The sequence below is a fragment of the Equus caballus genome, chromosome 6 (assembly GCF_041296265.1).
Source record: "Equus caballus isolate H_3958 breed thoroughbred chromosome 6, TB-T2T, whole genome shotgun sequence".
NCBI classification, from domain to species: domain Eukaryota; kingdom Metazoa; phylum Chordata; class Mammalia; order Perissodactyla; family Equidae; genus Equus; species Equus caballus.
In genome coordinates, this window is record NC_091689.1 from 4,289,178 (window position 1) to 4,314,790 (window position 25,613).

The 25,613-nt window shown below is 35.7% G+C and overlaps 1 protein-coding gene across 7 annotated transcripts in view; it reads left to right on the forward strand.

The window, feature by feature from the left end:
• Window positions 1-25,613, forward strand: part of SPAG16 (sperm associated antigen 16) — a 1,027,170-nt gene that overhangs the window by 592,876 nt on the left and 408,681 nt on the right. For all 7 annotated transcript variants that reach the window (XM_070269235.1, XM_070269234.1, XM_070269236.1 and 4 more), the window contains one exon: window positions 9,191-9,376. In XM_070269235.1, coding sequence (XP_070125336.1) covers window positions 9,191-9,376 — 186 coding nt within the window. The remainder of the gene's footprint in view (window positions 1-9,190; window positions 9,377-25,613) is intronic.

A 25,613-nucleotide genomic window follows, 5' to 3' on the forward strand; every position in this document is an offset into this window, starting at 1 on the left:
ATGTCCCCTATTGTGATGGTCCAAAGATTCAATAACCTTGACTTTTCACTAGGAATAGAAGATGCATTATTTCTGCAACTTAGTTTATGGGAGCTAATTATTTACTCAATGAATTTTTTATGTTCTGCATCTTTCCAGAAAAGATATGAGGTAGATGGGGGATATGTTATTTTCCTGAGGTTATATGATAATATCCTCCAACACAGCCTGAACTTTTATTTGTATTATAACTCAGGCAGAATTCAGAAGGAAATAATTTATGTCATGAAATAAAGCTTCTTTAAGAAAAGAAATATCTAAATAAGATGTCCAGTGGTAAAATGGGACATAGGATCCATTTGCTTACACTTTTTTTTGTATTTATAAACCCTGAAGAAGTAGTGTTTGAATTATCCGCTAGAAACAGCAATTTACGGGCTATGTCATATTCATGATTGTGTTTCATTCATTGATTCATTGATTCAACAGCTATTCATTGAGAGTCCCCGTGTGCTAAGTACAATGCTAGGCATTGGGGATAGAGCAGTGAGTAAAAAATTCCTGCCCTCATGTATGTTACATTCTATTGTCAAGGAGACAGATGATGAATAAAAAAAGGGACTTATAGTTTAATAGATGGTGATAAGTAATACAGTGAAAGGAAACAAAGAAAGGCAAAAAGCTGAGGGGATGCAATATTTTAAGTGGAATTATCAGAGATGCCCTCCATGAGAAGGTGAAGTTGAGGAAAAGGTCGTAACTGAAGTCATGGAGTAAGCCACAGGAATAACCGCAGGAACGGCATCCTAGTGCCAGAGGAAGTGTGTGCAGATGTCCTGAGGGGAGCATGGTTGGTGTGTTTGAGAAACACGGGGGGATGCTGGTTCGAGTTGTCTAGTACAGTGTCTGAAGCATTGTAACCAACTGTGAAATGAATGAATGAATCTCTTGTGTCTTGAAACCTTTCAGCACTTAGGCTAAATTCCAAATACCTCACCAGGGCTAATAAGGCTCTGAGTGGTCTGGCCCTTCCTACTTCTTAGGTCTCCACTTTTACACCTGCACCCCCCTCCCATTCTATCTCCTGCCCCCCTCCCACACTGGCATTTCAGTCCCTTGAGCAGTCATGTCCTTCTAAGGGCCTGTACCCTGAACTTTGTGCTCTGTCTAGAATATTGGATCAAAAGAAATCTTCAAATGTAGAGGTCTTGAGATAGCTGAAAAAATTTAGATTTAATATCCTGAAAAAAAAGCCTAAGGTATGCATAGAAACAATAAAAAAGGTTGAGAACAACATTTTTGTAACTATCAGTATATATCAAAATATTGTAATTACCCAAGATTGTTTTTCAAGAATATCCAATTTTAATGTGTCACATACACACATACTAGAGATACTCAAAATTATGCTGGATGCAATAAGAAAGCTTAATAATAAAATAATCATTAACTAAATAATAAAATAATTAATAACTAAATAATAAAATAATCCAAAAGATTTAAATCAATACTTGAAAGTTTGCATTCTGGGGACATCTCTACCTTATTTCCAGGACAACACCATTATTCATGATCTCCACATAAAGTTTCATGAAATAATCTACCAATTTCTATTCTTCTGCATCTGCAACCTAAAAAATAACATAAAGGCAAAGGGTAAAACAGAATAAAAAGAACTATTGACATGTTAGTAGTTTTATAGTTATTTTTCTTTCCTCTGTACCAAGATGTCTTGTTATACATAAACTTTTTCATATATATTCAAACCTAACCTATGAAGGCTATGCCAATCTATTAGCACAGATCTATTCCAATTGGAGTCTCTCCTCCTTTATTACATATATCATTCATACATTCACTCAATAAATAGCACATCCTATGAATACTGTATGCCTGGCCCAGGGGAGTCAATGATAAGCAAAACAGATGTACTCCTTTTGCTCATATAGTTTGAGTAGCTTAATAAGTGCAATGATAAGGAAGTATTGGTCACTTATTTCTCTGTCATTTCTACTCTCCACTGTACCTGCACCTTACGATTTTCTACACCACAGGTCTTGGTACAAAACGTTCTTCATCCTCATCATCAGGCTTCCTTGGATGCCATCTAGAAGGAAATTTAAACATTATTATATAGAGTTCAACCCAATGAGTGTTTCCTAGTCTCTATGTCTACAAAGTTGATGGTAGATCAGTGGTTGAAAATCCCCGACCAGCACGTAGTGTGAATGAGAGAGGTGTGTAAGGTGTGAAACAGCGGCAATGGTGGGAACTGTGTGGCTGTGGAAAGTCCGTGTCCTGTAAAAGGGGAACGTGCTGCTCAGCCCCAGATGATTTTGTTCATGTCACTTCATTTCTGAGATGCTCCAGTTAAAAAAGAAGCCAGAAATAAAATACCATGTGGGCCAAAATCAAGCACATTTGAAGGTCAAGTCTGGTCCACTTGCCAGCTTCTTGCCATTCCTGTGTGAAAGATGAAAAGCTGAGCCGCAGATCCAACTGAAGCTTCTCAAGCGACTGACAGAGGTGACCCTGGGGCCCAAGCAATACCCTCATCCACGGAAGGGCAGTGGTTTTCCAGGCAGGCAGGGAAGGCCACAGTGTGGAGGTTGCCCTCCTCTGGGCTGTGCTGCATGTTCCCCTTTTGCACTCTTCTCCGCCCTGGTTTTCACTGAATTTAAAGGAGACTTCTAGAGGCCTTGTGCAAGAAACAATGGTAACTTATTGCAAATATTCCTAGGGCTTTGCTGACCATAATTAAAATTTATTTCAATTTTCTGTGTTTCTCTACTTTATTTCCTCTTTGAATTCAGTCTTGTTCTGTAATCACACACTCTCTGAACTTCTCTGAGCTATTTGGGCAGCAGCTCTTCTTTCCTGAACTCTCAAAGCTGCTCTCTGCTTTTGCCACGGTCTGTAATATTTGCGTGTAGTGCTGCCTTCTCAGTTTACTTTGTTTGTGGTTCCTGGTTAGTTCCAGTTTTCTACACAAAAAAAGGATGTATGGTTTGTGAATGAAGGCAAGGACACCTGAACATGGGCACCGTTTACTTCAGAAAACCCACCCGAACCATTCCCCGCGTGGGCTTACGCTCACCTTACTCTGCTCTGTCACGGTGCTCTCCCCACCAGCCCTAATGCAGCCAGCAGCTCTGTATCAAAGGCTAAGGGTTTAGAGTAACTTGCATGAAAGCATTCTCAGCCCTTTTGTCTCAACTTTTAACTTCAAATGTTTGGGGGACTCTCACAAACCGGGCACACTAAAAGTATTATAAACATGTCAATATTTTTCAAGTAATCTAAATTCTAAATGTAAGCTTTTCTAGTATAATCATTTTATGAGCTCAGTGAAATCAAAACTATTTCTTATATGGATACAAAGACAGTGCAACAAAATATTTTCATTTAATTAGATTTTGTTTAGATACCATTCTGCTACGTAAAATAATACATACATATTCCATGGTAACTGAGAACGTTGTGACTGATAGTCCTTTTACAAATTCAAATAGTCTCATTGAATAGATAGACACAAGTAGATGAGACTATAATATAATGGTCATAATTGGATTCCATTCTACGTTTTATGGAAATGTGGCTAAGCAATTCCAAATAAAAACTGAACTAGAGATGACAAGAGAATCTTTTTAAAAAATAATCTCAGGTTTGAATAGTACCCAGAATTAAAAATGTGCTCTTGTAGGAATTCTCTTATTTGATCTTCAAAACAATGCTTTAAGTTAGACTGAGCAGAATGTGTCATCCATATTTCCAAATAAAGACAGAAAATTTCAGAGATGTTAAACGTAAGTGTTAAATGGCCCGTCCAAGGTCCTATGGGTCGTCTAGCAGAGCCAGAATGAGAAGCCAGCCACGTCTCCTTGCTTCTACACTTTCCACTTCCTGCTGTGTGACAGGAGAGGCATTGAATCTTTCTTCTCTACCCCTCTCTCACGGCACAGTTTAGCACCTTACTTTAAAAAGAAGTAATTAGTGGGGCCGGCCCCGTGGCCTAGTGGTTAAGTTCAATGCATTCTGCTTCAGGGGCCCAGGTTTGGTTCCCAGGAGCACAGCTATACCACTTGCCAGCAGCCATGCTGTGGTGGTGACCTACATACAAAATAGAAGAAGATTGGCACAGATATTAGCTCAGGGTGAATCTTCTTCAGCAAAAAAACAAACAAACAAAAACAAATAAGTAGTGTCAATTTGGGAACTGCAATATATTTAATTCCCAAAACTAAAGTCATTTTCAACAGTAACAAACTGTAATATTTCTTCAGTAATATGCTAAAGTCTGAAAAATGTCCTTAATTTGCATAAAGAACATGCAAAATATGGAATAAAGAAATTATAGGAAATGTAAAGTATTTCTAAAGATAATTGATACTTATGCTTATTGTTTGCAAAGTATAAATTGACTTGACCCAAACAAATTTGATATGATTTACTTTTGGACTGTTCGTAAGTTGCAAAAAAACTCATGTTAATATAAATATCTTTTTATGAAAAATACATATAATTCCCAAAACAAAAAAAATAACAAAAAGAATGATACTACCTTATACTTTTGTAAAATCTCTTTACTATTGGGCTTAATAGATTTGTCATCTTGAGAGGCCTTTTTCTTTTCTTTTTTTTTCAGCCTTAGCAAAGATTTATTTTATTGGTTTTTACAAAGAAATGCTTTGGTCTTTATTGATCTTCCATTGTATTATTTTATAGCATATTTTTTGTAAACTTAAAGTCTCATGCTTAGCAGAATGATTTTGAGACTGTCTTCTTTTCATTGTAAGAAGTTAAAAAAATTGATGTCTTCAAAATACTATTTTGATTTCACGTCACAGTTTTGACATGCTGTGTTTTTACTGTTTTAATTATTATCAAACATCCACTATTATTTCTTCTTTGATATGCAAATTATTTAAACTGTTTTAAAATTCACATATATAGGTTTTAAAAATGTATAATTTTGTTATTCATTTGTGACAGTTGAATTATGATGAGAAAATATGATGAGAAAATAAGATAATTATGTTAAATTTCTTAAGATGTGCTTTGTGGCTTACCTTATTGTCTCTTTTTATAAATGTGCTTGAGAAGAATGTGTAGTCCCTAATTATTTGGTGAAGGATTTTATATATGGCCATTAAGATTTTTAATTTTTATTCCTTAAATATTCCATATCTTTATTTGTATTTTGAATTAGAAAAAGAAATTGAGAGGTGTGTAATTCTTTCACTTTGACCACAGTTGGTTATTTTTGTTTCTATGGTTCTAACACTGTTACTTTTTATTAGTTAAGATGCATTTAGTATTTTTCTATAATTTAGTTTTTAAACCTTCCTAGGAATGAAACATTTTGTCTTTATGTAGAGACTCTCTCTCTCCCTAATAACACATTTGCCCTAAGGTCTTTTTTGTCTGATGTTAACACAATCAGCCCTTGGTATCAGTGGGTTCGGCATCCACCAATTCAACCAGCCACGGTTGGAAAGACCTACAATGGTTGCGTCTGTACTGAACGCGAACAGACTATTTTTTCTTTTCGTTATTCCCTTAACAAGAGAGTATAACAACTATTTACATATCATTTACATTGTATTAGGTATTGTAAGTAATCTAGAGATGATTTAAAGTATACAGGAGGATGTGTGTAAATTCTATGTAAATACTACACCATTTTATATAAGGGACTTGAGCGTCCTTAGATTTGGGTGTCTGGTGCAGGTCTTGGAACCAATCCTTTGTGGATACTGAGGGATGACTGTGTATCCACTTCATCTTTATTTTCATTTCCTTTTGCCTGGGTGTCTTTTCTTCATCCTTTTTTTTTTTTTTTCACTATCAACCTTTTTAAGTCCATAGGAGTTTAGCATGCCTCGTGTAAACAACATATAGCAGAATTTGTTCCTTTTTAGCCAAGCTGAAAAATACTGTTTTTTAACTTCCAGTTTAGTCCATTTGCATTTATTGTTTTTTTGCTTGAATTTCTACATTTTTCAATTTTTTTTTCTATTTGTACAACTTATCCTAGTGCCTTTCCATTTCTTGCTGTATTTTGGATAGAGGTTTATAATTGTTAGCTATTCTTACCTATTTCTTTTTTCTTGTATTGGTCTAGAAGTTATATACTGTATTCCTGTTCTTATAGTGGCTACCCTTAACATTTTACTATGCAGGCTTAATAAAGTCTAAAATTTATCTGCATATTACCTTCCCTTCTGAACAACACAGGAACATTATTGTCAATATTTTTGTTGTCCTTTTCTTAATTTTCATTTTTTCAAGCACTATTTATGCGTGTAAATATTTGGATATACCGACATGTTTACCAAATTCTTTGTTCACCATTCCTTCATTTTAGATCTTCCTTCTAGGATCTTTTTGTTTTTCCCCTTGAAACGCATTCTTAGTAGTTTCTGTAGGGGAGGGCTGCTTTGTTTAGCTGAAGATATATTTGCCTGTGTTTTGAGAGAGATTTTGTTGATTTTAGAGTAAGATTATTTTCTCTTAGCTCTTTGAAGAAATTCCAGATCTGCCACTTGCCAGCTCTGTGATGTTGTTCAAGGGTTTTGAAGATAATAATGGTGCCCATTCTGCAGCATGGCTGTGAGTATCAAATATAGGTAATGTGCTTAGTCGAGTTTCTAGCACATATTAAGTTCTAAATAAATAAAAATACTTTTCCATCTTTGTCTTCTTCTTATTATTCTTCTAACTGTCGTTGTTGCCTATGGTGCTCTGCAGTTGACGGAAATTTATTTAAGTGAAGATTTCTTTTTGTGTGCACTATTTGTTTTGCTTGGTGTATATTTTTCTTCCTGAAGCTGTGGTTCTAAGTCTTAAATTTTCTAGTTTCTGTAAATTATCAAGCTTTAACTCATTGAATGTTGCATGTATCTTTTTATACTATTCTCTTCTGAGATTTTGATTGAAAAAATATATTTTTTTATTCTATCATCCCTATTTCTTAACTTATATACTGTTATGGACTGAACGCCTGTGTCCCCCTAAATTCATATGTTGAAGCTATAAGGCCCAATGTGATGGTATAAGGAGGTCGGACCTTTGGGAGATAATTAGATTTATTGGAGGTCATAAGAATAGAGCCTCATGATGAGATTAACGCCCTTACAAGAAAAGGAAGAGACATCAGAGCTTCCTCTCTCTCTGCCAGGTGAGGACAGAGCAAGAAGACAGCTATCTGCAAGAGCCCTTACCAGTAATCAAATTGGCTAACATCTTGATCTTGGACTTTCTAGACTCTAGAACTGGGAAAAAGAAATTTCTGTAGTTTATGACACCAAGTCTATAGTATTTTCACGTAACAGCCCAAGCCAACTGAGACATATACTGTTTGCATTTGCTAGTCTATCTATACTCTAGGAGTGGTAATTTTTTTTTTTTCAGATTTATCTTCCAGTTCACTGGCTCTGTCTTTTGCTGTGTCTAATCTGCTATTTAACTCATCCTCTGATTTCTTTATTTCAATAATTGGATTTTTAAAGTTTCTAAATGCTCTATTTTGTTTCAGATCTGCTGATTTATTTTAATCTTTTCTTGCTTGATAGTTTGTATTTTATCTTTTTCTTTATACATTTCATTCACAGTTATAATTATATGCATTATAATTATCACAACTAGAGCCCTTCAGAGTATAAGTCTTTGTTAATTTCATCACCTCACTGGCAGTCATGTTTTGTTTTCCCTTATGTGTTTGGTAACTTTATTTATTTATTTAATTTTTTAACTTATTTTATTGTAGTAACGTTGGTTTATAACATTATATAGCTTTCAGGTGTACATTGTAATATATTTTGAATTCTGTGTAAATTACGCCTTGAGAACTTCTTCACTCTATAATCCACCTTTCCTGCAGCACCTTTATGCTATTCCTCTCCAGTGGTTGTTTCTCCTCTGCACATAAAAATTTAATTTTCTCAACATAAAAACAAGCAAAAAAAGCAAACAAGCAAAACAATGGTCTTGACCCTGCCATTCCCTCTCTTAGAAATACTGCATGCCATTTCTTCATCATTTATAGCATAACTTCATTCATTCATTCATGTATTTATTCAACCTGGAAACATTTAATGAGCACTTCAGTTGTTCAATCATAATGCTTAATGCTGTAGAATCAGAGAGAGGAAACACAGTTCTCCATCAAAAACACAGGGAAATAACCAGTTCATTATATTCAATGAGAGAAAAGTTAGTAAGAACATGTAGAAGGAGCATGCAATGCAGAAGGATGTGGACAAGATAATGGAATTGAAATTTTCCTGAAGTTAATGTTTTACCAAAAAAACCTAGATGTTTCTGCTCATGTCATTGACACCCACTCATTTCTTAAACTAGCTTTTGTGTCCATCACTTGAAAGCCACTGCTTTTTTTAATGTCTACTAATGACCCAACTGGAAAATCCAATGACTCATCCCCAACCACCCAGCCCTTCAAGATCTTTCACCTCTTGTGATCTAGCTCAAAAGCCCCCTTGTTCCTGACACACTTCCTCCCCCATCATCCAAACTGCATTCCTGGAGCTTTTAATTAATCCAACCAGAAGAATGCTGACCCACATTTTTTATTGTATTATGTTTTCAAAATTGTCTTATCCTGCATCTAAATTTTCATCATTCTGGGGCTATGTCATCCACAGAGCCTAATACACAGCTCCAACACAACACATGCTAAAAAAATTTATGATTTAGTGAATTGACCTAGAAGAATATGGAAGAATTAATCTAGAAAGAGTGCAATGGCAGGTTGTCTCCTCAACTTGAATTATTAAACAATACAAGTAAGTATCTAATTGTGTAGACTCAAATAAGATAATGACATTCAGGCATTTAGATATGCCATTAAAAGTAAAAATAACTCAGGGCTGGCCCTGTGGCGTAGTGGTCAACTCCAGCACGCTCTACTTCGGTGGCCTGGGGTTTATGGGTTTGGATCCCAGGCATGGACCTACACCACTTGTCAAGCCGTGTTGTGGCAGTGACCCACATACAAAATAGAGGAAGATTGGCAGCAGATCTTAGCTCAGAAAAAATCTTCCTCACCAAAAATAAAAAATAAATAAATAAACAAAAGTAAAAATAACTCAGATACACACACACAAATTATTCACAGAATATACCATTCATAAAAAGAAATTAATTATAATTGATTTTTTAACAAATTACCTTTTTATGTCCTTGCAAATAGTGGCAACAAGTTGGCTACTTCAAGTGGTGACACTACAGTTAAATTATGGGACCTCTCTAACGGCAACTGCATTTTGACCTTGGAAGGACACAACCATGCAGTGTGGTCCTGCACGTGGCACTCCTGTGGTGATTTTGTGGCTTCTTCCTCACTGGATACAACTAGTAAAATCTGGGATGTCAATAGGTAAGAAGTACTTTAAATATTATTAACCCTCTATGTTGACAAATATACATGGGTAATTTTTTTCTCCTCGATGCTACCACTGGGAAATATTAAAAAATACCCCAAACTGTCAGTTGGTAAAATCGCAGAGAGCTACTTAAATAATCTCTGTGAAATCCATTTTTAACTCCATTAATCTTTGTTGATATAATGAGGCCTTTGTAAATGTAGGTCTCAAGATCAAGCCTATGTAATAAGATTAGAATTGCTTCATTGGAAAACTGTTTGTTTTAAGGATAGAAAAAATTCTTATTTTACAGAGTTAGGTTTTCAGTTCTCCCTTCCACAGGATTGCTATCTCTCTATGTTATCAAACTAACAATTTAATAGACATGAATATGACAGAAATAATTACTTGCTTTATGCTTAATTTTGATATAATATTTTCCTCAATTAAATGCTTCTTGGCAATTTACAAATTGTAAGAACTAATGAAATTTACTGTATGCAAAGTCATAAACAATATCATGTGGATGTAGAAGTTTTTGTTTTGATCTTAAGACAGACAAATCTATTATGTTTATAGTGTAAAAATACCTGTCATCCGTGTACTTTTGGATGAATATCACATCCTGTTAGGTATACAGATAGGATGCAGAGAGCTATCAACTATCCTGATTGCTTCAGCTGCTAAGAAATTACAAAGTATCATTCAGACTTCTGATCACTTTAATCATTGAAACAATGCCCAGCTTCCACATATGATTGATATTGGCTCCTAAAGACTTAGATAAACACTTGTCCCTAGCCACTGTAATTTATTTTGTAAGAGAAAGATGGACTCACTTTAAGGTTGGACACTATTGCTTTGGGGTCATGTGTAAAACAAGTAGCTTAAACAGACTTTCTCCATTCTTCCCTAAATCGTGAGTAATATATTTAGAAGAGAAGGCAAATAAGGCGCTTGCAAAATGTCAGGTTTTCTGGGAGGCTTCACTGAGAGGGTGTGCTCCTTCCCATGCATAAGTTGATTATCTCCTAAGGCAGGTGCCACTTATTATGCTGTTTTCTCTCAGCACTAAACTCACCATTCTATAACTGTTTTTGTGATGCTACAGCTGGAACTTTGCAAACCACATTTTCTGCATTGCCAGCTGGCTCTCTGTTAGGCTTTGGCAATAGGGTGTGCTTGTAGGTGACTGCAAGGCTGCAGGAGGAAGAAGGGACTAGCTTCTTCCTGTCTCCTTCCATGGGCTTCTTCTGGACTTGCATTTCTACGAGCCTCACCCTAGAACACTTCACCTCAGCTACAGCAGTTTGTTCTCATCACAGCAGCTGACTCCAGTTGGCAGTTTCTCCAACACTTACAGAAACAGCTGCATCATGCCATCATCAAAGACATTAGCTGGACAAACAGGTGCCCCTTTCTCAGCGGTGCGTGTTCCCAGCTCTGCTTGGCCATTTTTCCAAGCTGAGGAACACCAATACCAGCAGACAAGTGCTCCCTCCTCACGGGCTGAGTTTCAGTTCTGCAGCCACCCCTCTTAAAGGTTCTAAGTTTCAATAATTCCACCTTATTCCCTTTGTTCCCTCAGTCCTATGGGTGGTAGCTCTTTCCTGCAGTGGCTTTCTCCATGATACTTTCAAGTTCTCTTTTTCCCTGTTTAGTCATCTGGTTAACTTTATGCATAGCTAACAATCCCATAGTATAATGAATTGTTACTGTTAAAATGATAGGTTCTGTCTCCTGACTGGACCTCGACAGATACAGGGCATTAGTGGGTAAATACCATAATCCACCTGAGTTATGAAGATACAGCTAAATAATGTTTAACGTACTCTGTATGAGAAAACATGGCTCTGAATAATACATTTTAAACCAGTTTGTATCCAGAATAGTACAATTTAAGATACGTTTTAATTCTTGAGTGGGCACCATTTGTTTTTCTGGAATAATCAATCATATGTATTTCTTAATTATTTTTCCTTTTTTTTTTGGTGAGGAAGATTGTCCCTGAGCTAACATCTGTTGCCAGTCTTCCTCTTTCTGTTTGAGGAAGGTTGTCACTGAGCTAAAATCCTTGCCAGTCTTCCCCTATTTTTGTATGTGGGACACCACCTCAGCATGGCCTGATGAACGGCGTGCAGGTCCACGCCCCAGGATCTGAACCCAAGAACCCCAGGCCACCAAAGCACAGCACGTGAACCTAATCACTGTGCAACCTGGCTGGCCCCCTGTAATTCTTAATTTTCTTATGTGTCTGTATTATGCAGCCTGACTTCATAAATATTTATTATAATAACTTACTGGAATTTTCAAAAATCACTCTATTGAAGTATGATTGACATACAAAAAACTATACATATTTAATGTATATAACTTGATGAGTTTGAGGATAAGTATACACCCATTAAACCATTACCATTCTATTACATAAACATATCCATCACCTCCAAAAGTTCCCCCCTACCCTTGTTATTTATTATTATTATTTGTGATAAGAACACTTAATATAAGATCTAGCCTCTTAGAAAATTTTTAAGTATAGAATACAGTGTTGTTAACTATAGATACTGTATATTATACAGTAGATCTGTAGGACTTGTTCATCTTAAATAACTAAAAATTTAACACCAGTATCTAATCTTAATTTTTATCACCTTTGGGTTAGATGAGCATCCTAAGAGAAGAGCACAATCTTCTATTGGTCACAGCCCCCTCTAAAATTTAATGTATCTTCAAATGTCTTAATAATTCAGAATGTTTAAACTAAACTGTAGTTAAAAAACTGATTCCCAGTAAACTCAGCCCTACTTAGAATAATTTCAAACGCTTTGACTTTTCTCCCTGCTCTTGATATCTAAATACTGTCTTCCAGTTGATGCCCAGTAGATGGTGGTACAGCAGATCAAAATTGCTCTGACTTATACCAAAAGTATTTGCATCTCACATTTTCCCTCAATGTCCAGAGCTCACCTTCATCAGCAAAGACAAACAATTGTGCCAGTTTTGAAGTTGAGATAGTGGACAAATATTGACAAATAAGGGAGAAATTGATTGTTTCTATTGTGGCTCTTGACACATCTGTCAGAGTCATATCCAAAGCACTGAGCTGTAATTTACGATTACTCATAGATCAATACTTTGTAGATATGTCTAAACTAGCGTTCTGCTTTAAAATTTCATAGGTTATTGGATCTGGCTTAATGATTTAAGGGGAAAGGTTATTTGCTTTGGTAAGATAGTGGTAGAAGTGGAGTATGCTGGGTCATATACTCTTATCCTGATGCCATATAGTTCTAAACAAAAAAAAAAACAAAAACCTTACGTTGATAGACTTACTGTTCACCAGAGAAGGAGTTTAGAGTATACTCTTCTCTTTGACAGGCTGCTCTTCCCTTTGAGCCCCTGGCTCAGCTTGAATATCCTTTAGTTGATGTCATATCCCTCGTCCTGCAACTGTTCCTCAATTGGGCGTTACCCGCCAAGACCATGCAATTAGCTCCTCGCCAGAAAGTTGGATGACTGAGAATCAAAATTAATGTAAAAAATCCACATCAAGAGCCACATTAACTAACAGCTAGTAAGAATCTCTAAACAGCATATGTGGCACTCTTACTCTGGATGTGCTGACACTTTACAAGGTTTCTTTTTTTAGGTGAAAGCAGATTTTTCTTTTTTATTAGGTTAAGCAGAGTTTTATAAATTGTTATAAAGCTCTTTAGTATATTCAAGCTCTTTAGTATAGTTTAGTATTTCATTTTATTGTTAACCAACTGTTCGCAATCTTCTATATTTTACAATCCATTAGATCTTACAATCTGTTATCTTTCCTTTTTTTCTGCAAGGTCTCTATGAATAAGTGACAGTAGTACTTAGATGATCTTCTGAATGATATTTATATGAAGTGAAAATTTATATGTTTCAATTAGTGATCATTGATTTCTACCTTAATTTTCAAATATGTTTATTAAGAAGCAATCTTAAGGCACACATGCACACTGACATACATACAGACACACACATAGAAACACACACACACACATACACACACAATTGCATCCTAAGCAGAGAATTCTTGGCACATGGCAATTTGGTGCATGAATGATAAAGAGAAAATCAACAGGTATCTATGAGTGAAATGCTCTCCTTGCTCCTATCCACATCAGAACTATGATTTAATTGTTCTGTCTTATCCTACATGAATCTATAAAGTGATTAAAATGGGATAGGAAAATCAGAAAAGATCTCAGTCAGCTATAAAAACATGTATTTCTTTAGAGCTCAAGATTACCAATAAGTATTTAAGAAATGACTTAACAGTGTTAGACTGTGTTACAGGCAAAAAATTCTAAGACCTCATTACCGCCTTCAATGAGATTACAAGTAATTTAAAAACACAGCAATTTTGAATCAATCAGAGAATATGCAATGCATCTGCAATTTATAATATGAGGGTATTTTGAACGACTCCTAGTTGCTTTTCTTCCAAGATAGCTGAGTATTTGGCTGAGAGGCTATACCACTTAGTCACTCTGATATTTGGAAAGCAGACCGTGTGCCTGCTTAGCTTGTAGCTTGAGGGGAAAGCATTAGAAATAGCCAAAACATTACTAGGAGTAGCTGCCCTCCTTGGGATGACAAGATATTGTACAGGCAAAATTTGAGTGGTTTATAGCAAAGGTGGAAAGAAATAGAGAGGCTTGTAGAATTCAGTAGCTTCTGGACCCCAAATAGTGGGAGACAAATCTACTGCCCTTATATTCAAATGTATTGTTTCAGATGCCCTCAACATTAAGTTAAATGAGAAAAATAAATCAGATTTAAGAACTATGTTTAGAAAAGTAATTTGTGATTACTGCTGCATTGCACTGACTGGAAGCAAATATATTGGAAACTTCATAAGTTTTTGAGAGAATTGTATTGACAAGGACACTGTGAGCCTGTCCTTAATAACTCCCTGACTCTTCAAAATGTAAATAGTCCTCAGGGCCCAAAATCTACATCCAAAGGAAGGGGACTTCTAGTGTTTTACAGTTAAAAATGGAGGCACAGACCACAGCACCCCCTTCAGATGTGGTCATAGAGGATAATGGACAAGAAAAAACCTGCCATGGAACAAGGTCAGAGGCCTCAAAGAACCATGGGCAAAGGAGCTCCTCTTAGGGAGAGAGGCCTGATCCAATCAGTGCCATGGCGAAGTTCCTCATGATGCCTGCCCAGGATTCTATCACTATTTGGACTAGTGACTGTTGTGTGTTTCCTTGTTTCCCATTTTTCTACTTTCTGTATTGGAGTTTACAGTGCAGTTATTCTGGCCTTGCCTCACCATTGCACATTGTGTTTGTGGTGGTGGGGAAGGCAGAAAACTTGTCTTTTATTTGGTTGATCACCAGAACAGGAGACACCTCTGAATAGAGTGGAGCAGGTTGTGCATGATGCAGACATCACGGACTGAGAGATCCATATGGTAAATGAGTGGTACTTTATGTTGTCTCCTTTCGGGAGGGCAGTCAGTGAATACATGTGGGAGGAAGGATGGAACGGATATTTTCTGGACAAAAGGCCAAACTGGCAGAGACAGCTAGCTGTTCACCAGAATCTACTCTCTCCTTCCATATTAGGTGGTCATGTGACTATCTAAATGGTATTTCCCAAGCTCCCTATGGTTATGTCACCAAATTCTCCATAACAAAATATTAGTTGAAGTGGTGTGTGCCATTTTTGTGTTCTATCTCTCTTGTAGTGGGATGGGATATCAGTGACGACCAGAGTAATCTTAGAAACCAATTATTGAAAATGATAGCGTGATCATCAGCCTTCTTGAAGGAAAGCCAGTCCTATTCCCTACCTCCATTTAGCAACAGTCTCTTGACTGTTCAGCAATGAGAAACAAACTTCTATTTTGTTTGAGACATTATATTTCCAGTCTATTTTTTACAGCACTTTAGCCTACCGAGTCCAATATAGATACTCCGTGAATATTGTTCACGTATGTTTTCCCCTCATGACATATTAATAAGGCAACGAAGACAAGCCCTGCAATGTTCTAACATTATTTGGATAAGGTAGTAATAGAGATTTGGTGTGATAATAAATGGCTATTCAACTCCCTCTGCTTTTTTTCCCCTGCACCTTCTCAATTCTCATTCTTAATATCTGTGCCATACTGTTGGAACCTATAAAATCTTACTTGCCAGTAGCAATAGCTGTAAGTCGAATAATTGGTTTGCATTAAAGTTAATGCTTGTAAAAGTAGCTGTAAATTATAAGAAAATTTGCAACTATAATATATTAGTGTCTCTGTTAGCAGAAAGCTGATTCAATAATAATGATTTCATTTAAACAATTTAAAAAACTGAGAATCTCAATTTTTTAGTAGCATTGACTATATTTACTGATGAAAATCACTTTCGCTGATTGCGGTCAAGCTGATGGAATACAAATAGTACCTTTCATGCAGTAGACCTTACAGGTTTGTTTTTTCAAAATTTATTTCTAGATCCATCAAATAAGCATTGAGCACTTACTCCATTGTATGTAAGAAGTTCTTTAAGAAGAATTCTAGTCACTAAGCTGTAGCAGCGAACAAAGCAGACAAAAACTCCTGTCCTCATGTGAATGGCATTCTATTGAGAGGCAGAAAATAAGTTAAATAAAACAAAAATAATAACTAATTTGGTATAGTATCTGGGGTGTTAAATTTGGCAGAGAAAAATAAACTATGAAAGGTGGAAAGGAATGGTGGGCCTTGGAATATTGAACAGGATGGTCAGGGAAAGTCTCACTATAAAGTTGACATTTGGGAAATCTGAAATAGGTGAGGCAACAAGCTGCGAAGATATCAAAGGAGAAGACCATTCCAGGCTCTTCTGGTTGTGAGCTCCTATGAGGTGGTAGCAGGACTCATGTGACTAAGGAATGACGAGGCCAGTGTGACTGGAGTAGTGAGGGCAAATGAGTGACTGGTAGAGGTAAGGCAGTTATATGAGTGTGAGCAGATACCACAGGGCCTTGTACACCATTGAATGACTTTGACCTTTATTCTCAATGAGGTGGGAAACCACTGGAGGGTCTTGAGCAGAAGAGTCATGTAGTCAGTTTTACACTTTAATAAGGTGATTCTGGTTACTGCGTTGCGATTAGACTGTGGTAGAGGAGGGGTGGGGAGACAAGGGTAGAGCAGCAAGACCAGCTGGGAAGCTATTTCAACAAGCCAGGCAAAAGACAGTGAAGGTTTGAGCTATGATGGGAAGAGTGAAGATAGTGAGAATTGTTTGCATTCTAGATAGATTTGGAAGATAAAGCCAGTAGGAATTGCTGAGGTATTGTGAGTTGTGAGAGAAAGAGAAAACAAATCACCTGTTACATATTGAGATAGCTAAAAAGCAACAGGCTCCTTCTCTTTATAATAGGAGACTAATATGAACTTGATGAGAGACTTTTCCAGCCAGATTCATCAACTGGCATTCCAGAAAAGCTGTAGAATGAGGAATGCCTTCTCATTGTTCATCGAACGGGTGATTTCCACTGAAGAGAATTGAGTGTTCCCTCCTGCCCACTAGCATTGCTTCCTTCTTAATTTAATAATTCATTTCCTAATCATAACCCCTGGGCTGGATGAGATGAGAGAAACAGAAGACTATAGATAAAGGGAACAGTTAAAATTGAGAAAAGGGAAATGTGAAATATTAAGATTCTCTCATAGTGAGTTATCTCCTTTTAATGGTATGTACTATTAATTTCTTTTAGTCAAATAATGCACCAAGGTGGACTCTCAAATGGGAGAAATTTATTTCTTTATTATAAAATCAGTAATAATAAGATAGCACCAAATGTGTTACAAAGGTGGAGATTAGTTTTATAATATGAAATATTTCATTAATAATATATTTCATATTCTTTATGATTCGTTTGTAAAGTTGAATATATCAGAGATGAAGGATATATTGAACAATATTAATGCTTTTAAAGCATAATAATGTAAGAAAAAGTATTAAGACTCAAGGGCATGAATTATCGGTACATTAATACCTGTCTTGTGTTGTAAAGACCCCCCGGTTTGCCTTCTTATATTTGAAAAGGCACCCAAGGTATATGTTAATGGACTACTAAAGCAGTGGTTGAAACATAATTACATTACATTAAAAGAAATGGTAACATACTTAAATTGACCTCTTGTGATCAATTTATTCTGTTCCATGGATAGTAAATCAATTATTACATCTTCCTGGATTTTCATTTATATTCAAGTGAGTAGCTCCCCCTTGAAATATAGGCTGTAAATGATATCTAAATATTATTCAACATAAATACATGGATAAGCACAAAAAAATTTTAAAAAGAAAATAGCAGCTATTTTTGTACTGTCATCTTTCCCCAAAACAGTGCAAAATTAATAAGCACTATTCAAGAAACATCCATTTTATGAAGAAAAATATATTAAAGCTAAATTCACGATTCATTTAGCAAGTTATACCATGATTTAAAAAATCAAGAAGCTCTCTCATAGCCAGCATGTCTTATTGTGTATGCATGAAGAATGCCGTGAGCAAGTGTCCACGGCAATAAATTTGATCTGAACATTCTTTTACATCAATATACATGGATCCATCAATAAAAGAATTAGACGTCGTTGAGATTTTAAAATTTAGCCTTATTCGTTTTTAAAACAAATACTATTTCATATAAATGGATTGTATAATTTGTATCTAACTTGCGCTAAATAAGGTACACTTTCTGTTTGTTATCTCACAAACCAGCTAAACTGTATATTAGTAGTAATTTGGATGAGTATTGATGAAACTAAAGATATTCCAAAATGGGTGAATAGATTTATTTTATAACATGATATATCATTACTCTATTACCACCAATCAAAGCAAGCACTTTAACATATAAAAGATGCAACATCGTTTCTCCGCCCCCGTCAAAAAGATGCTGGTCAATAGATGAGTCTTAGTCCTCCTCAAGTCTAATAACTAAAAGAGTTCAATGCATTTCTTCATTAATATATGTTAAAATGATATATAGACATAGTATGCATGAGGTAAAAACTAAAATCACGTGTATTTTTATATCTAAACCTTGATAATGGATATATATGCATGTGTATACCCACTTATTGATGTATATGCATATATTAGTATTAATGCAGTGAGTTTAAATATCAACTCTAAGTTATTTTACAGTGACATAAATATTTGACTGTCTCAAATATTTTAAATATCATTTAATCAAAATTATGTTTTATTTATTTATGCTTTATCTAGGACTCTAAAATACAACTTGTTTCAAACCATGTATTCAAGGCAGCAAAAACTAAGTATTATTATGCCCCTGAAACTCTGTTATGAAATTACTGTAATAGTTTAAAGAAAACTCTAAGATTTAATTCAATTGTTGTTGAAATGAATTGAATGTCCAAGTACATCAAATCAAAATAAAAGAGGTAAACTGGCTGATATAAAAATAGCAAGCAATACACTTTTAGGTGGAATTAAACTACCTTCTTATATAAAACTATATTGTTAGTTGGGAAATACTTCCTATTTAGGCAACAGAGGTGAATTTGTTTTCTTAAATAAACTGCAAGGGAATAAAATTTCCATGGAAATGTGACATAGTGTTACTTTATACTGTCTGACATGAATTTGTGCCAAGTTCTGACATGTATCAATAAGCAGAACATGTTACTGTGAGTCCTGGGTGGACAATGAGCCAGACTGTCTTCAGTAAAGGAACCTGGAGTGATGACCCTCTGGTCTGGCCTTTGGTTGCCTCACATCCTGCAAGGGGTCCTACAGGAAGCAATTCCTCTAGCAGGATTTCACCTTCTAGAAAAGTCATCCATTCTGTTTTGGCCCATAGTTTCTAGAATCATTTGCTAGATTTGACCATAGAATTACCACAAATTGTTTTCTTATTTAGAAATTGATTAATCATTCATTTATTCAATATTTACCAACTATGCACCAAGTCATATCCTTGGAGCTGAAGACACAGCACTGAATTGGATGAACAAAGCCCTCACCCTAGTGGAGTGTATGTTATAGAAGAAGGTGCCACCAATTTCCCACATCTTATAAATTGTTAGACGGGCTCTCTGACTTGGCCATTGATCAAAAGATTAATTCTTTACCTCTAGACATGCAAACTGACTATCACTGAGAGTGACTGGCTTTCTGAAAGTGTGAGTGTGTCCTACTTCTCTGTTATTGAAAGAACTAGAACCTTAGGGATAATAAGCCACCGATGAGATAGGCGTTAAAAATGGTGCTGTCTTCTCATCTTTCCAAAGATAATTTTTTTCATTGGCATTTGGGTTTTCTTAAGAGCCTGTAGGTACCCAAACCACCCAATTAAGAGAGTTCAGTTTTGGTTAAGTTTCGTTTTGTGTTATTACGTCAGTTTGTTTTTTGTTTTAAGTATGGAAGAATACAATGGATTTTAGAATAATATACATTAGTAAGAAATGATCTAAAATGTTATTCAATAATAGCAATTAGAAATAATTATACTAAAATCTGTTGTAGCCCACCCTTATGTTTAAATTTTTTATCTTTGCCTAGTAAAATGCATACCTAAATTATGTGATTTCCTAAATGTACAGACAGATTCAGAGGGACCCGAAAATTGTTTTATCTTACTTATGGTAAGAAATGCAGGCATTTAAAAATTAATCTTGAAGATTTAAAATGAGTTAATAATCGTTATTTTATGTCTTATTGTCTGAATACATGTCCAGGTAAAATTTCTTATGCAAAAATTTAAGATTTCAAAATTATGGTCGGAAATTCATGGTGATTATCTAAAAATGCATTTTAAAATGGGAAACAATTTAGCCTAGAAACACAGAACCTTTCTTTATATAATAGCCATAACTACTGTAAAAGAAAGCAGACATTTGACGGTTTTACCTTGATTATCTTTGCCCAGATTTCTGAGAAATTTATAAAAATGTCTGATGCTTTAAGTTTTAGACGTGATGTATGATTTACTTCCTTGTCTATTCCTGTAGCTGTCATGTGGCAAATTAAATGCATTTTTTAGAGAATATTTTCAGTGTCTTCTGAATAAATTTTACTTTACTATTTTACATATGTGAATTAATATATCATAGGTATATGCAAAACTTTAATAATAAATTGTCTTCACCCCAAAGATATTGCCTTCAGCTTAATATTTATATGAACTGTAAATCTCTTACACAAACAACATTAACTAACAAATGTGTTAATTATCTGTGCAGCCACCTCTACTCCTTGCTTTCATTTCCTCCTACTCATTTCTAGGCAGACTATGACACCTTAGACTGAGGCTTTCAATGTTATCTGCACAATAAATTGGCTCTTCATTGTCTGAATGTAATGGCTCTTATGATCTAGGTTCATATTCTTACCACTATAATCTACCTAAGAACCCAGTACTCACATTGGGACTGAGGTTCACCGTCCCTTAAGAGGCCATTGGTGTTAATCCCACCAGACTAGCAGCTATTTATTTGAATCACCACAATAAAGTCAGTCATCATATTCTCGGTATTGTCCGTATATCCACCAATAAGACTTGTTTTCTTACTCATCTCTGATATTCCTTCCACTGTAGGCTTTAGAATTCAATGTCTGTCATTAGCAAAATATTCTGTATCCGCAGTCTCTTCAATGTATTCTTTCATCTTCTTGCTTAAACTGGCTGTCCCTTGAGGAGGTCGAATTCCTTTTCTGATGGAGCCTGCAACTCCCTCCCCTTAATCCTCCCCCAAAGATTTACTACTCATAGTGAGTACTCAGCATGTGCACCCTGTCTTTAAGGTGCATACATAAAATTTATTTTAGAGTTTTGCACATATCTATCACATATTAATTCATATATAAAAAATAGCAAATGTTAAATTTGTTTGAAGATGCTTATAGAAATTCCACCTACCACTGGACCTGGAGGTTTGTTCACTAATGTGTTCGCAGAACCCAAACAGAGCTTGGAACATATTGGGAAAGTAGCAAACATTTGTTTAATTAATATGTGGATTAATGACTTCCATTCCCTGCATGCTCACCACTGTCACTTCCAGACCTCTTTTCCTTCCTTCCACCTTCCCCCAAACCGCAGCTTCTTAGAAACACATGCTCTGAGACTGTACATTAGCTGCTCCTCCATTTTTAGTCGTATACTGATGGATTTGGTAATGGGAAAATTAGAATGTTCTCTTCTGATTGCTTCTATTTGCTCAGTGAAATAAAAATCCACATCATCAGCTAAGAGGAAAAAGGAGTAAGGAAAGTGTTAGAGATCTGAAGATAGAAGCTAAAGGTATGAAATATTCATCTCATATGGCAGAATGTTAATTGATGGAAGAAATGCAGTAGGATTACGCTTGTGACTTGAGGTTATGAATATAAAGTGAGACCAGACAGCGTGATTCTGTCATGCTTTTTGTCTAGCCATGCTTAGCTTACCACGTGCAGGCATAGAGCAGGCAACTCCCTGGGTGTTGGCTGGGTGGTTCTTCTATTCTGGACTGGCTTGCCTGGGGATGGGTGATTTAAGATGACCTTGCTCAGACATCTGAAGCATCAGCTGGGACAGCTGAGACAGCTGGGGTCACACTGCCTGTGGTCTCTCATGTTCTAGCAGGCTTGCCTAAGCTTTTACACATGATAACAAAAAAGGTCCAGCAGCAAGAAAGAGCAAGCCTCAAGGAACAAGAACTTGTTCAAGCCTCTACTTGCTATTGTCCCATTGACAAAAACAAGTCACATGGTCAAAACCAGGGTCAGTATGTGTGTGAGACTACCCAAGAGTGTGCATATAGGGAGAAGAATAATGCAACCATTTTACAAATAATCCACCCTCTCTCTAACCCCTTATTCCTTTCACATCACCCCTTTGCAAATGTAAATACAGTGTTGTAGTTGTATTTTAGCTATATATATTTTTACAGAACTAATGCTTCTTCCATTGACCTAGGTACTTATGATCATTCCTAAAAGAAAATGGAATCTGACTTCTTGTCTCAATTCTTACAAATGGATTATTGGAGAAATTCTTATAAATAGGTTGTTGGTGTGATTTTAGGTTATCTGTGCTTCTCCGCTCAGTAAGTTTTAGATGATCTCTATTACTTTTTTATATCTTTTTGTTTTGATTAGTCTAATATTCACAAGTTGAAGAATGATATATTTTCCTGTATTCTTCACATAGATTCCCCCAATGACAATACCTGACCATTGTATATTATCAAAACTAGGAGTGTGACATTGGTATAGTATTATTAACTCAAGCAGAACCCTTAGATTTCACAAGTTTCTACATGCAGTTTTGTGTGTGTATAGTTCTATGAAGTGTTTTCATACGTGTAAATTAGAGTAACCAACATAACTGACATCATAGTCAGGATATGACTGTTCCGTTACTGTAAAGCAACTCCCTCATGTTACCCCTTAATGATCACACTGTCCCCTCAGCCCTAACCCTTGGCAACCACTGATCTGTTCTCCATCACTATAATTGTCAATTCAATTGTTAGATAAATTGAATCATACAGTGTGTGACCATCTGAGATCCACTCTTTTTTATCCAGCAAAATGCCCTTGATATTCATTCTACTATTTTATGTATCAATAGTTCATTCCTTTTTAGTATTGAGTAAGAGTCCCTTGTGTGGATATACCACTGTTTATCCATTTGCTCCTTGAAGAATATTTTGCTTGTTTCCAACTGGGGATAATACAAATAAAGCTGTAATGAACGCTCACATACAGATTTTTGTATGAACATAAGTCTTCATTTTTGTAGGATATATGCCCACGAGTTCAATTGCTGGGTTTTATGATAAGTATATGTTTAACTTTATAAAAAGCTGTCCAACTATTTTCCAGTGTAACTACACTATTTTATATTCCCACCGGCAATCCAAGAGAAATCCAGTTTTTCTTCATCCTCATCAGAATTTGGTACTACCAGAATTTTTTAACATCTTAATCATTCTAATAGATGTGAGATGGTATCTCATCATGGTTTTAATTTGCTTTTCTCTAATGGCAAATGATGCTGAACATCTTTTCATGTACTTAGTTGCCCTCTGTATATTTTGTTTGGTGAAATTTCTGTTCATGTTCTGGCTCATTTTCTAATTGGATTATTTGTTTTCTTCCTGTTGAGTTTACTTGAAAGTTCTTTATATCTTCTGAGTGCACATCCTTTGTTAGAGAGGTTTGTGTGGGGTTTTGGCCCAGAATTTATTATTTTTTAAATAAATTTCCAATTATTCCAGGACGTTGGATGAAAATTCATAAGCAAAAACAAACAGAAAAATCTGATTTTTGGAAAGGCACAAAAGAAATTCAATGGAGGAAAAAAAATCAGTTGACTATACTAATGTGGGTCTGTTTCTGGATTCTCTATTCTGTTCTACTGATCTGTACATTTATTCCTCCACCAATACTATATAGTCTTGATTACTGTAGCTATGTAGGAAATCTTAAAATCAGGTAATGTGATTCCTTATTTTTTTTCTTTTTTGCCGAAATTATTTTGGCTATTCTGTTCCTTTGTCTTGCCAACCCTATTTTTTCGCTTATCTAAAATCACTTTAGCCTGGTTTTCCCAGCCAGTAAATTGCTGTATTCCTTTCCTCATTAATATCAGTAGTTTTTAAATTTCTGATCCTCACTACTGTCTTATTTTTCTTGTTTTTGTTTCTTTCTTTTTTTTTTCTTGAGGAAGATTAGCCCCGAGCTAACATCTGCCGCCAATTCTCCTCTTTTTGCAGAGGAAGACTAGCCCTGAGCTAACATCCGTGCCCATCTCCCTCTACTTTATATGTGGAATGCCGCCACAGCGTGGCTTGATAAGCAGTGCATAGGTCTGCACCCGAGATCCAACCCAGAGAACCCTGGGCTGCCAAAGCAGAGCATGCCAACTTAACCAGTACACAACCAGCCCTCTATTCTTGCATTTCATGCTATTTTTCAGAATTAAATCCCCTCTAGACCCTTCCCTAATAATCCACTTATGTTTTTTATTTCCCTCCAAATTTGAAGAATGCCCCTTCCTAAGAAGTCTCCCTGTCTAACCTCAATCTCCAATGGGCACTCTTTTCTTTCCTATTTCCTTTTCCTTGTCAGAGTCAGATTGTGAGTTTTTAAGGCCTTAAGCATGCAAAAAAATACACTTCTTCCATGTATAATTAAAATTAAATTAAATTTTAAATTAAAATTAAAAAATATAATGGAGAAAGGAAAGTCTCCTCAACAAATGGTATTGGGGAAACTGGACAGCCATAAGCAAAAGAATGAAAGTAGATCATTGTGTACATTGTACACAAAAATTAACTCCATATGGATTAAAGATTTGAGTGTAAGACCTGAAACTATAAAACTCCTAGAAGTAACTATAGGCAGTGTACTCTTTGACATCAGTCTTTTTAGTATCTTTTTTTAAAAGATTGTATTTTTTCTTTTTCTCCCCAAAGCCCCCTGGGATATAGTTGTATATTTTTAGTTGTGAGCCCTTCTAGTTGTGGCATGTGGGATGCCACCTCAGCATGGCCTGACAAGTGGTGCTACGTCCGTGCCCAGGATCCCAAATGGGGAAACCCTGGGCTGCTGAAGCAGAGTGTGTGAACCTAACCACTCACCATGGGGCTGGCTCCTGGTATCTTTTTGAATATCATGTTTCCTCAGGCAAGAGAAATAAAGAAAAAGTAAACAAATGGGACTATATCAAACTAAAAAGCTCCTGCACAGCAAAGGAAACCGTCAACAAAATGAAAAGACAGCCTACCAATTGGGAGAAAATATTTGCTAACCATATATTGGATAAGCAGTTAATTTCCAAAATACATAAAGAACTCATACAACTCAACAACATAAAAACAAATAACTCAATTAAAAACTTGACAGAATAGACATTTTTCCAAAGAAGATATACAGATAGCCAACAGGCACATGAAAAGATGTTCAACATCACTAATTATTAGGGAAATGCAAATCAAAACCACAATGAGATATCCCCTCACGCCTGTCAGAATGTCTATCAGTAAAAAGACAAGAAATAAAAAGTCTTGGAGAGGATGTGGAGAAAAGGGAACATTCATACAGTATTAGTGGGAATGTTGGTGCAGGTACTATAGAAAACAGTATAGAGATTCCTCAAAAAATGAAAAATAGGAATACCATATGATCCAGTGATTCCACTTCTGGATATTTATCCAAAGAACACAAAAACACTAATTCGAAAAGATATATGCACCCT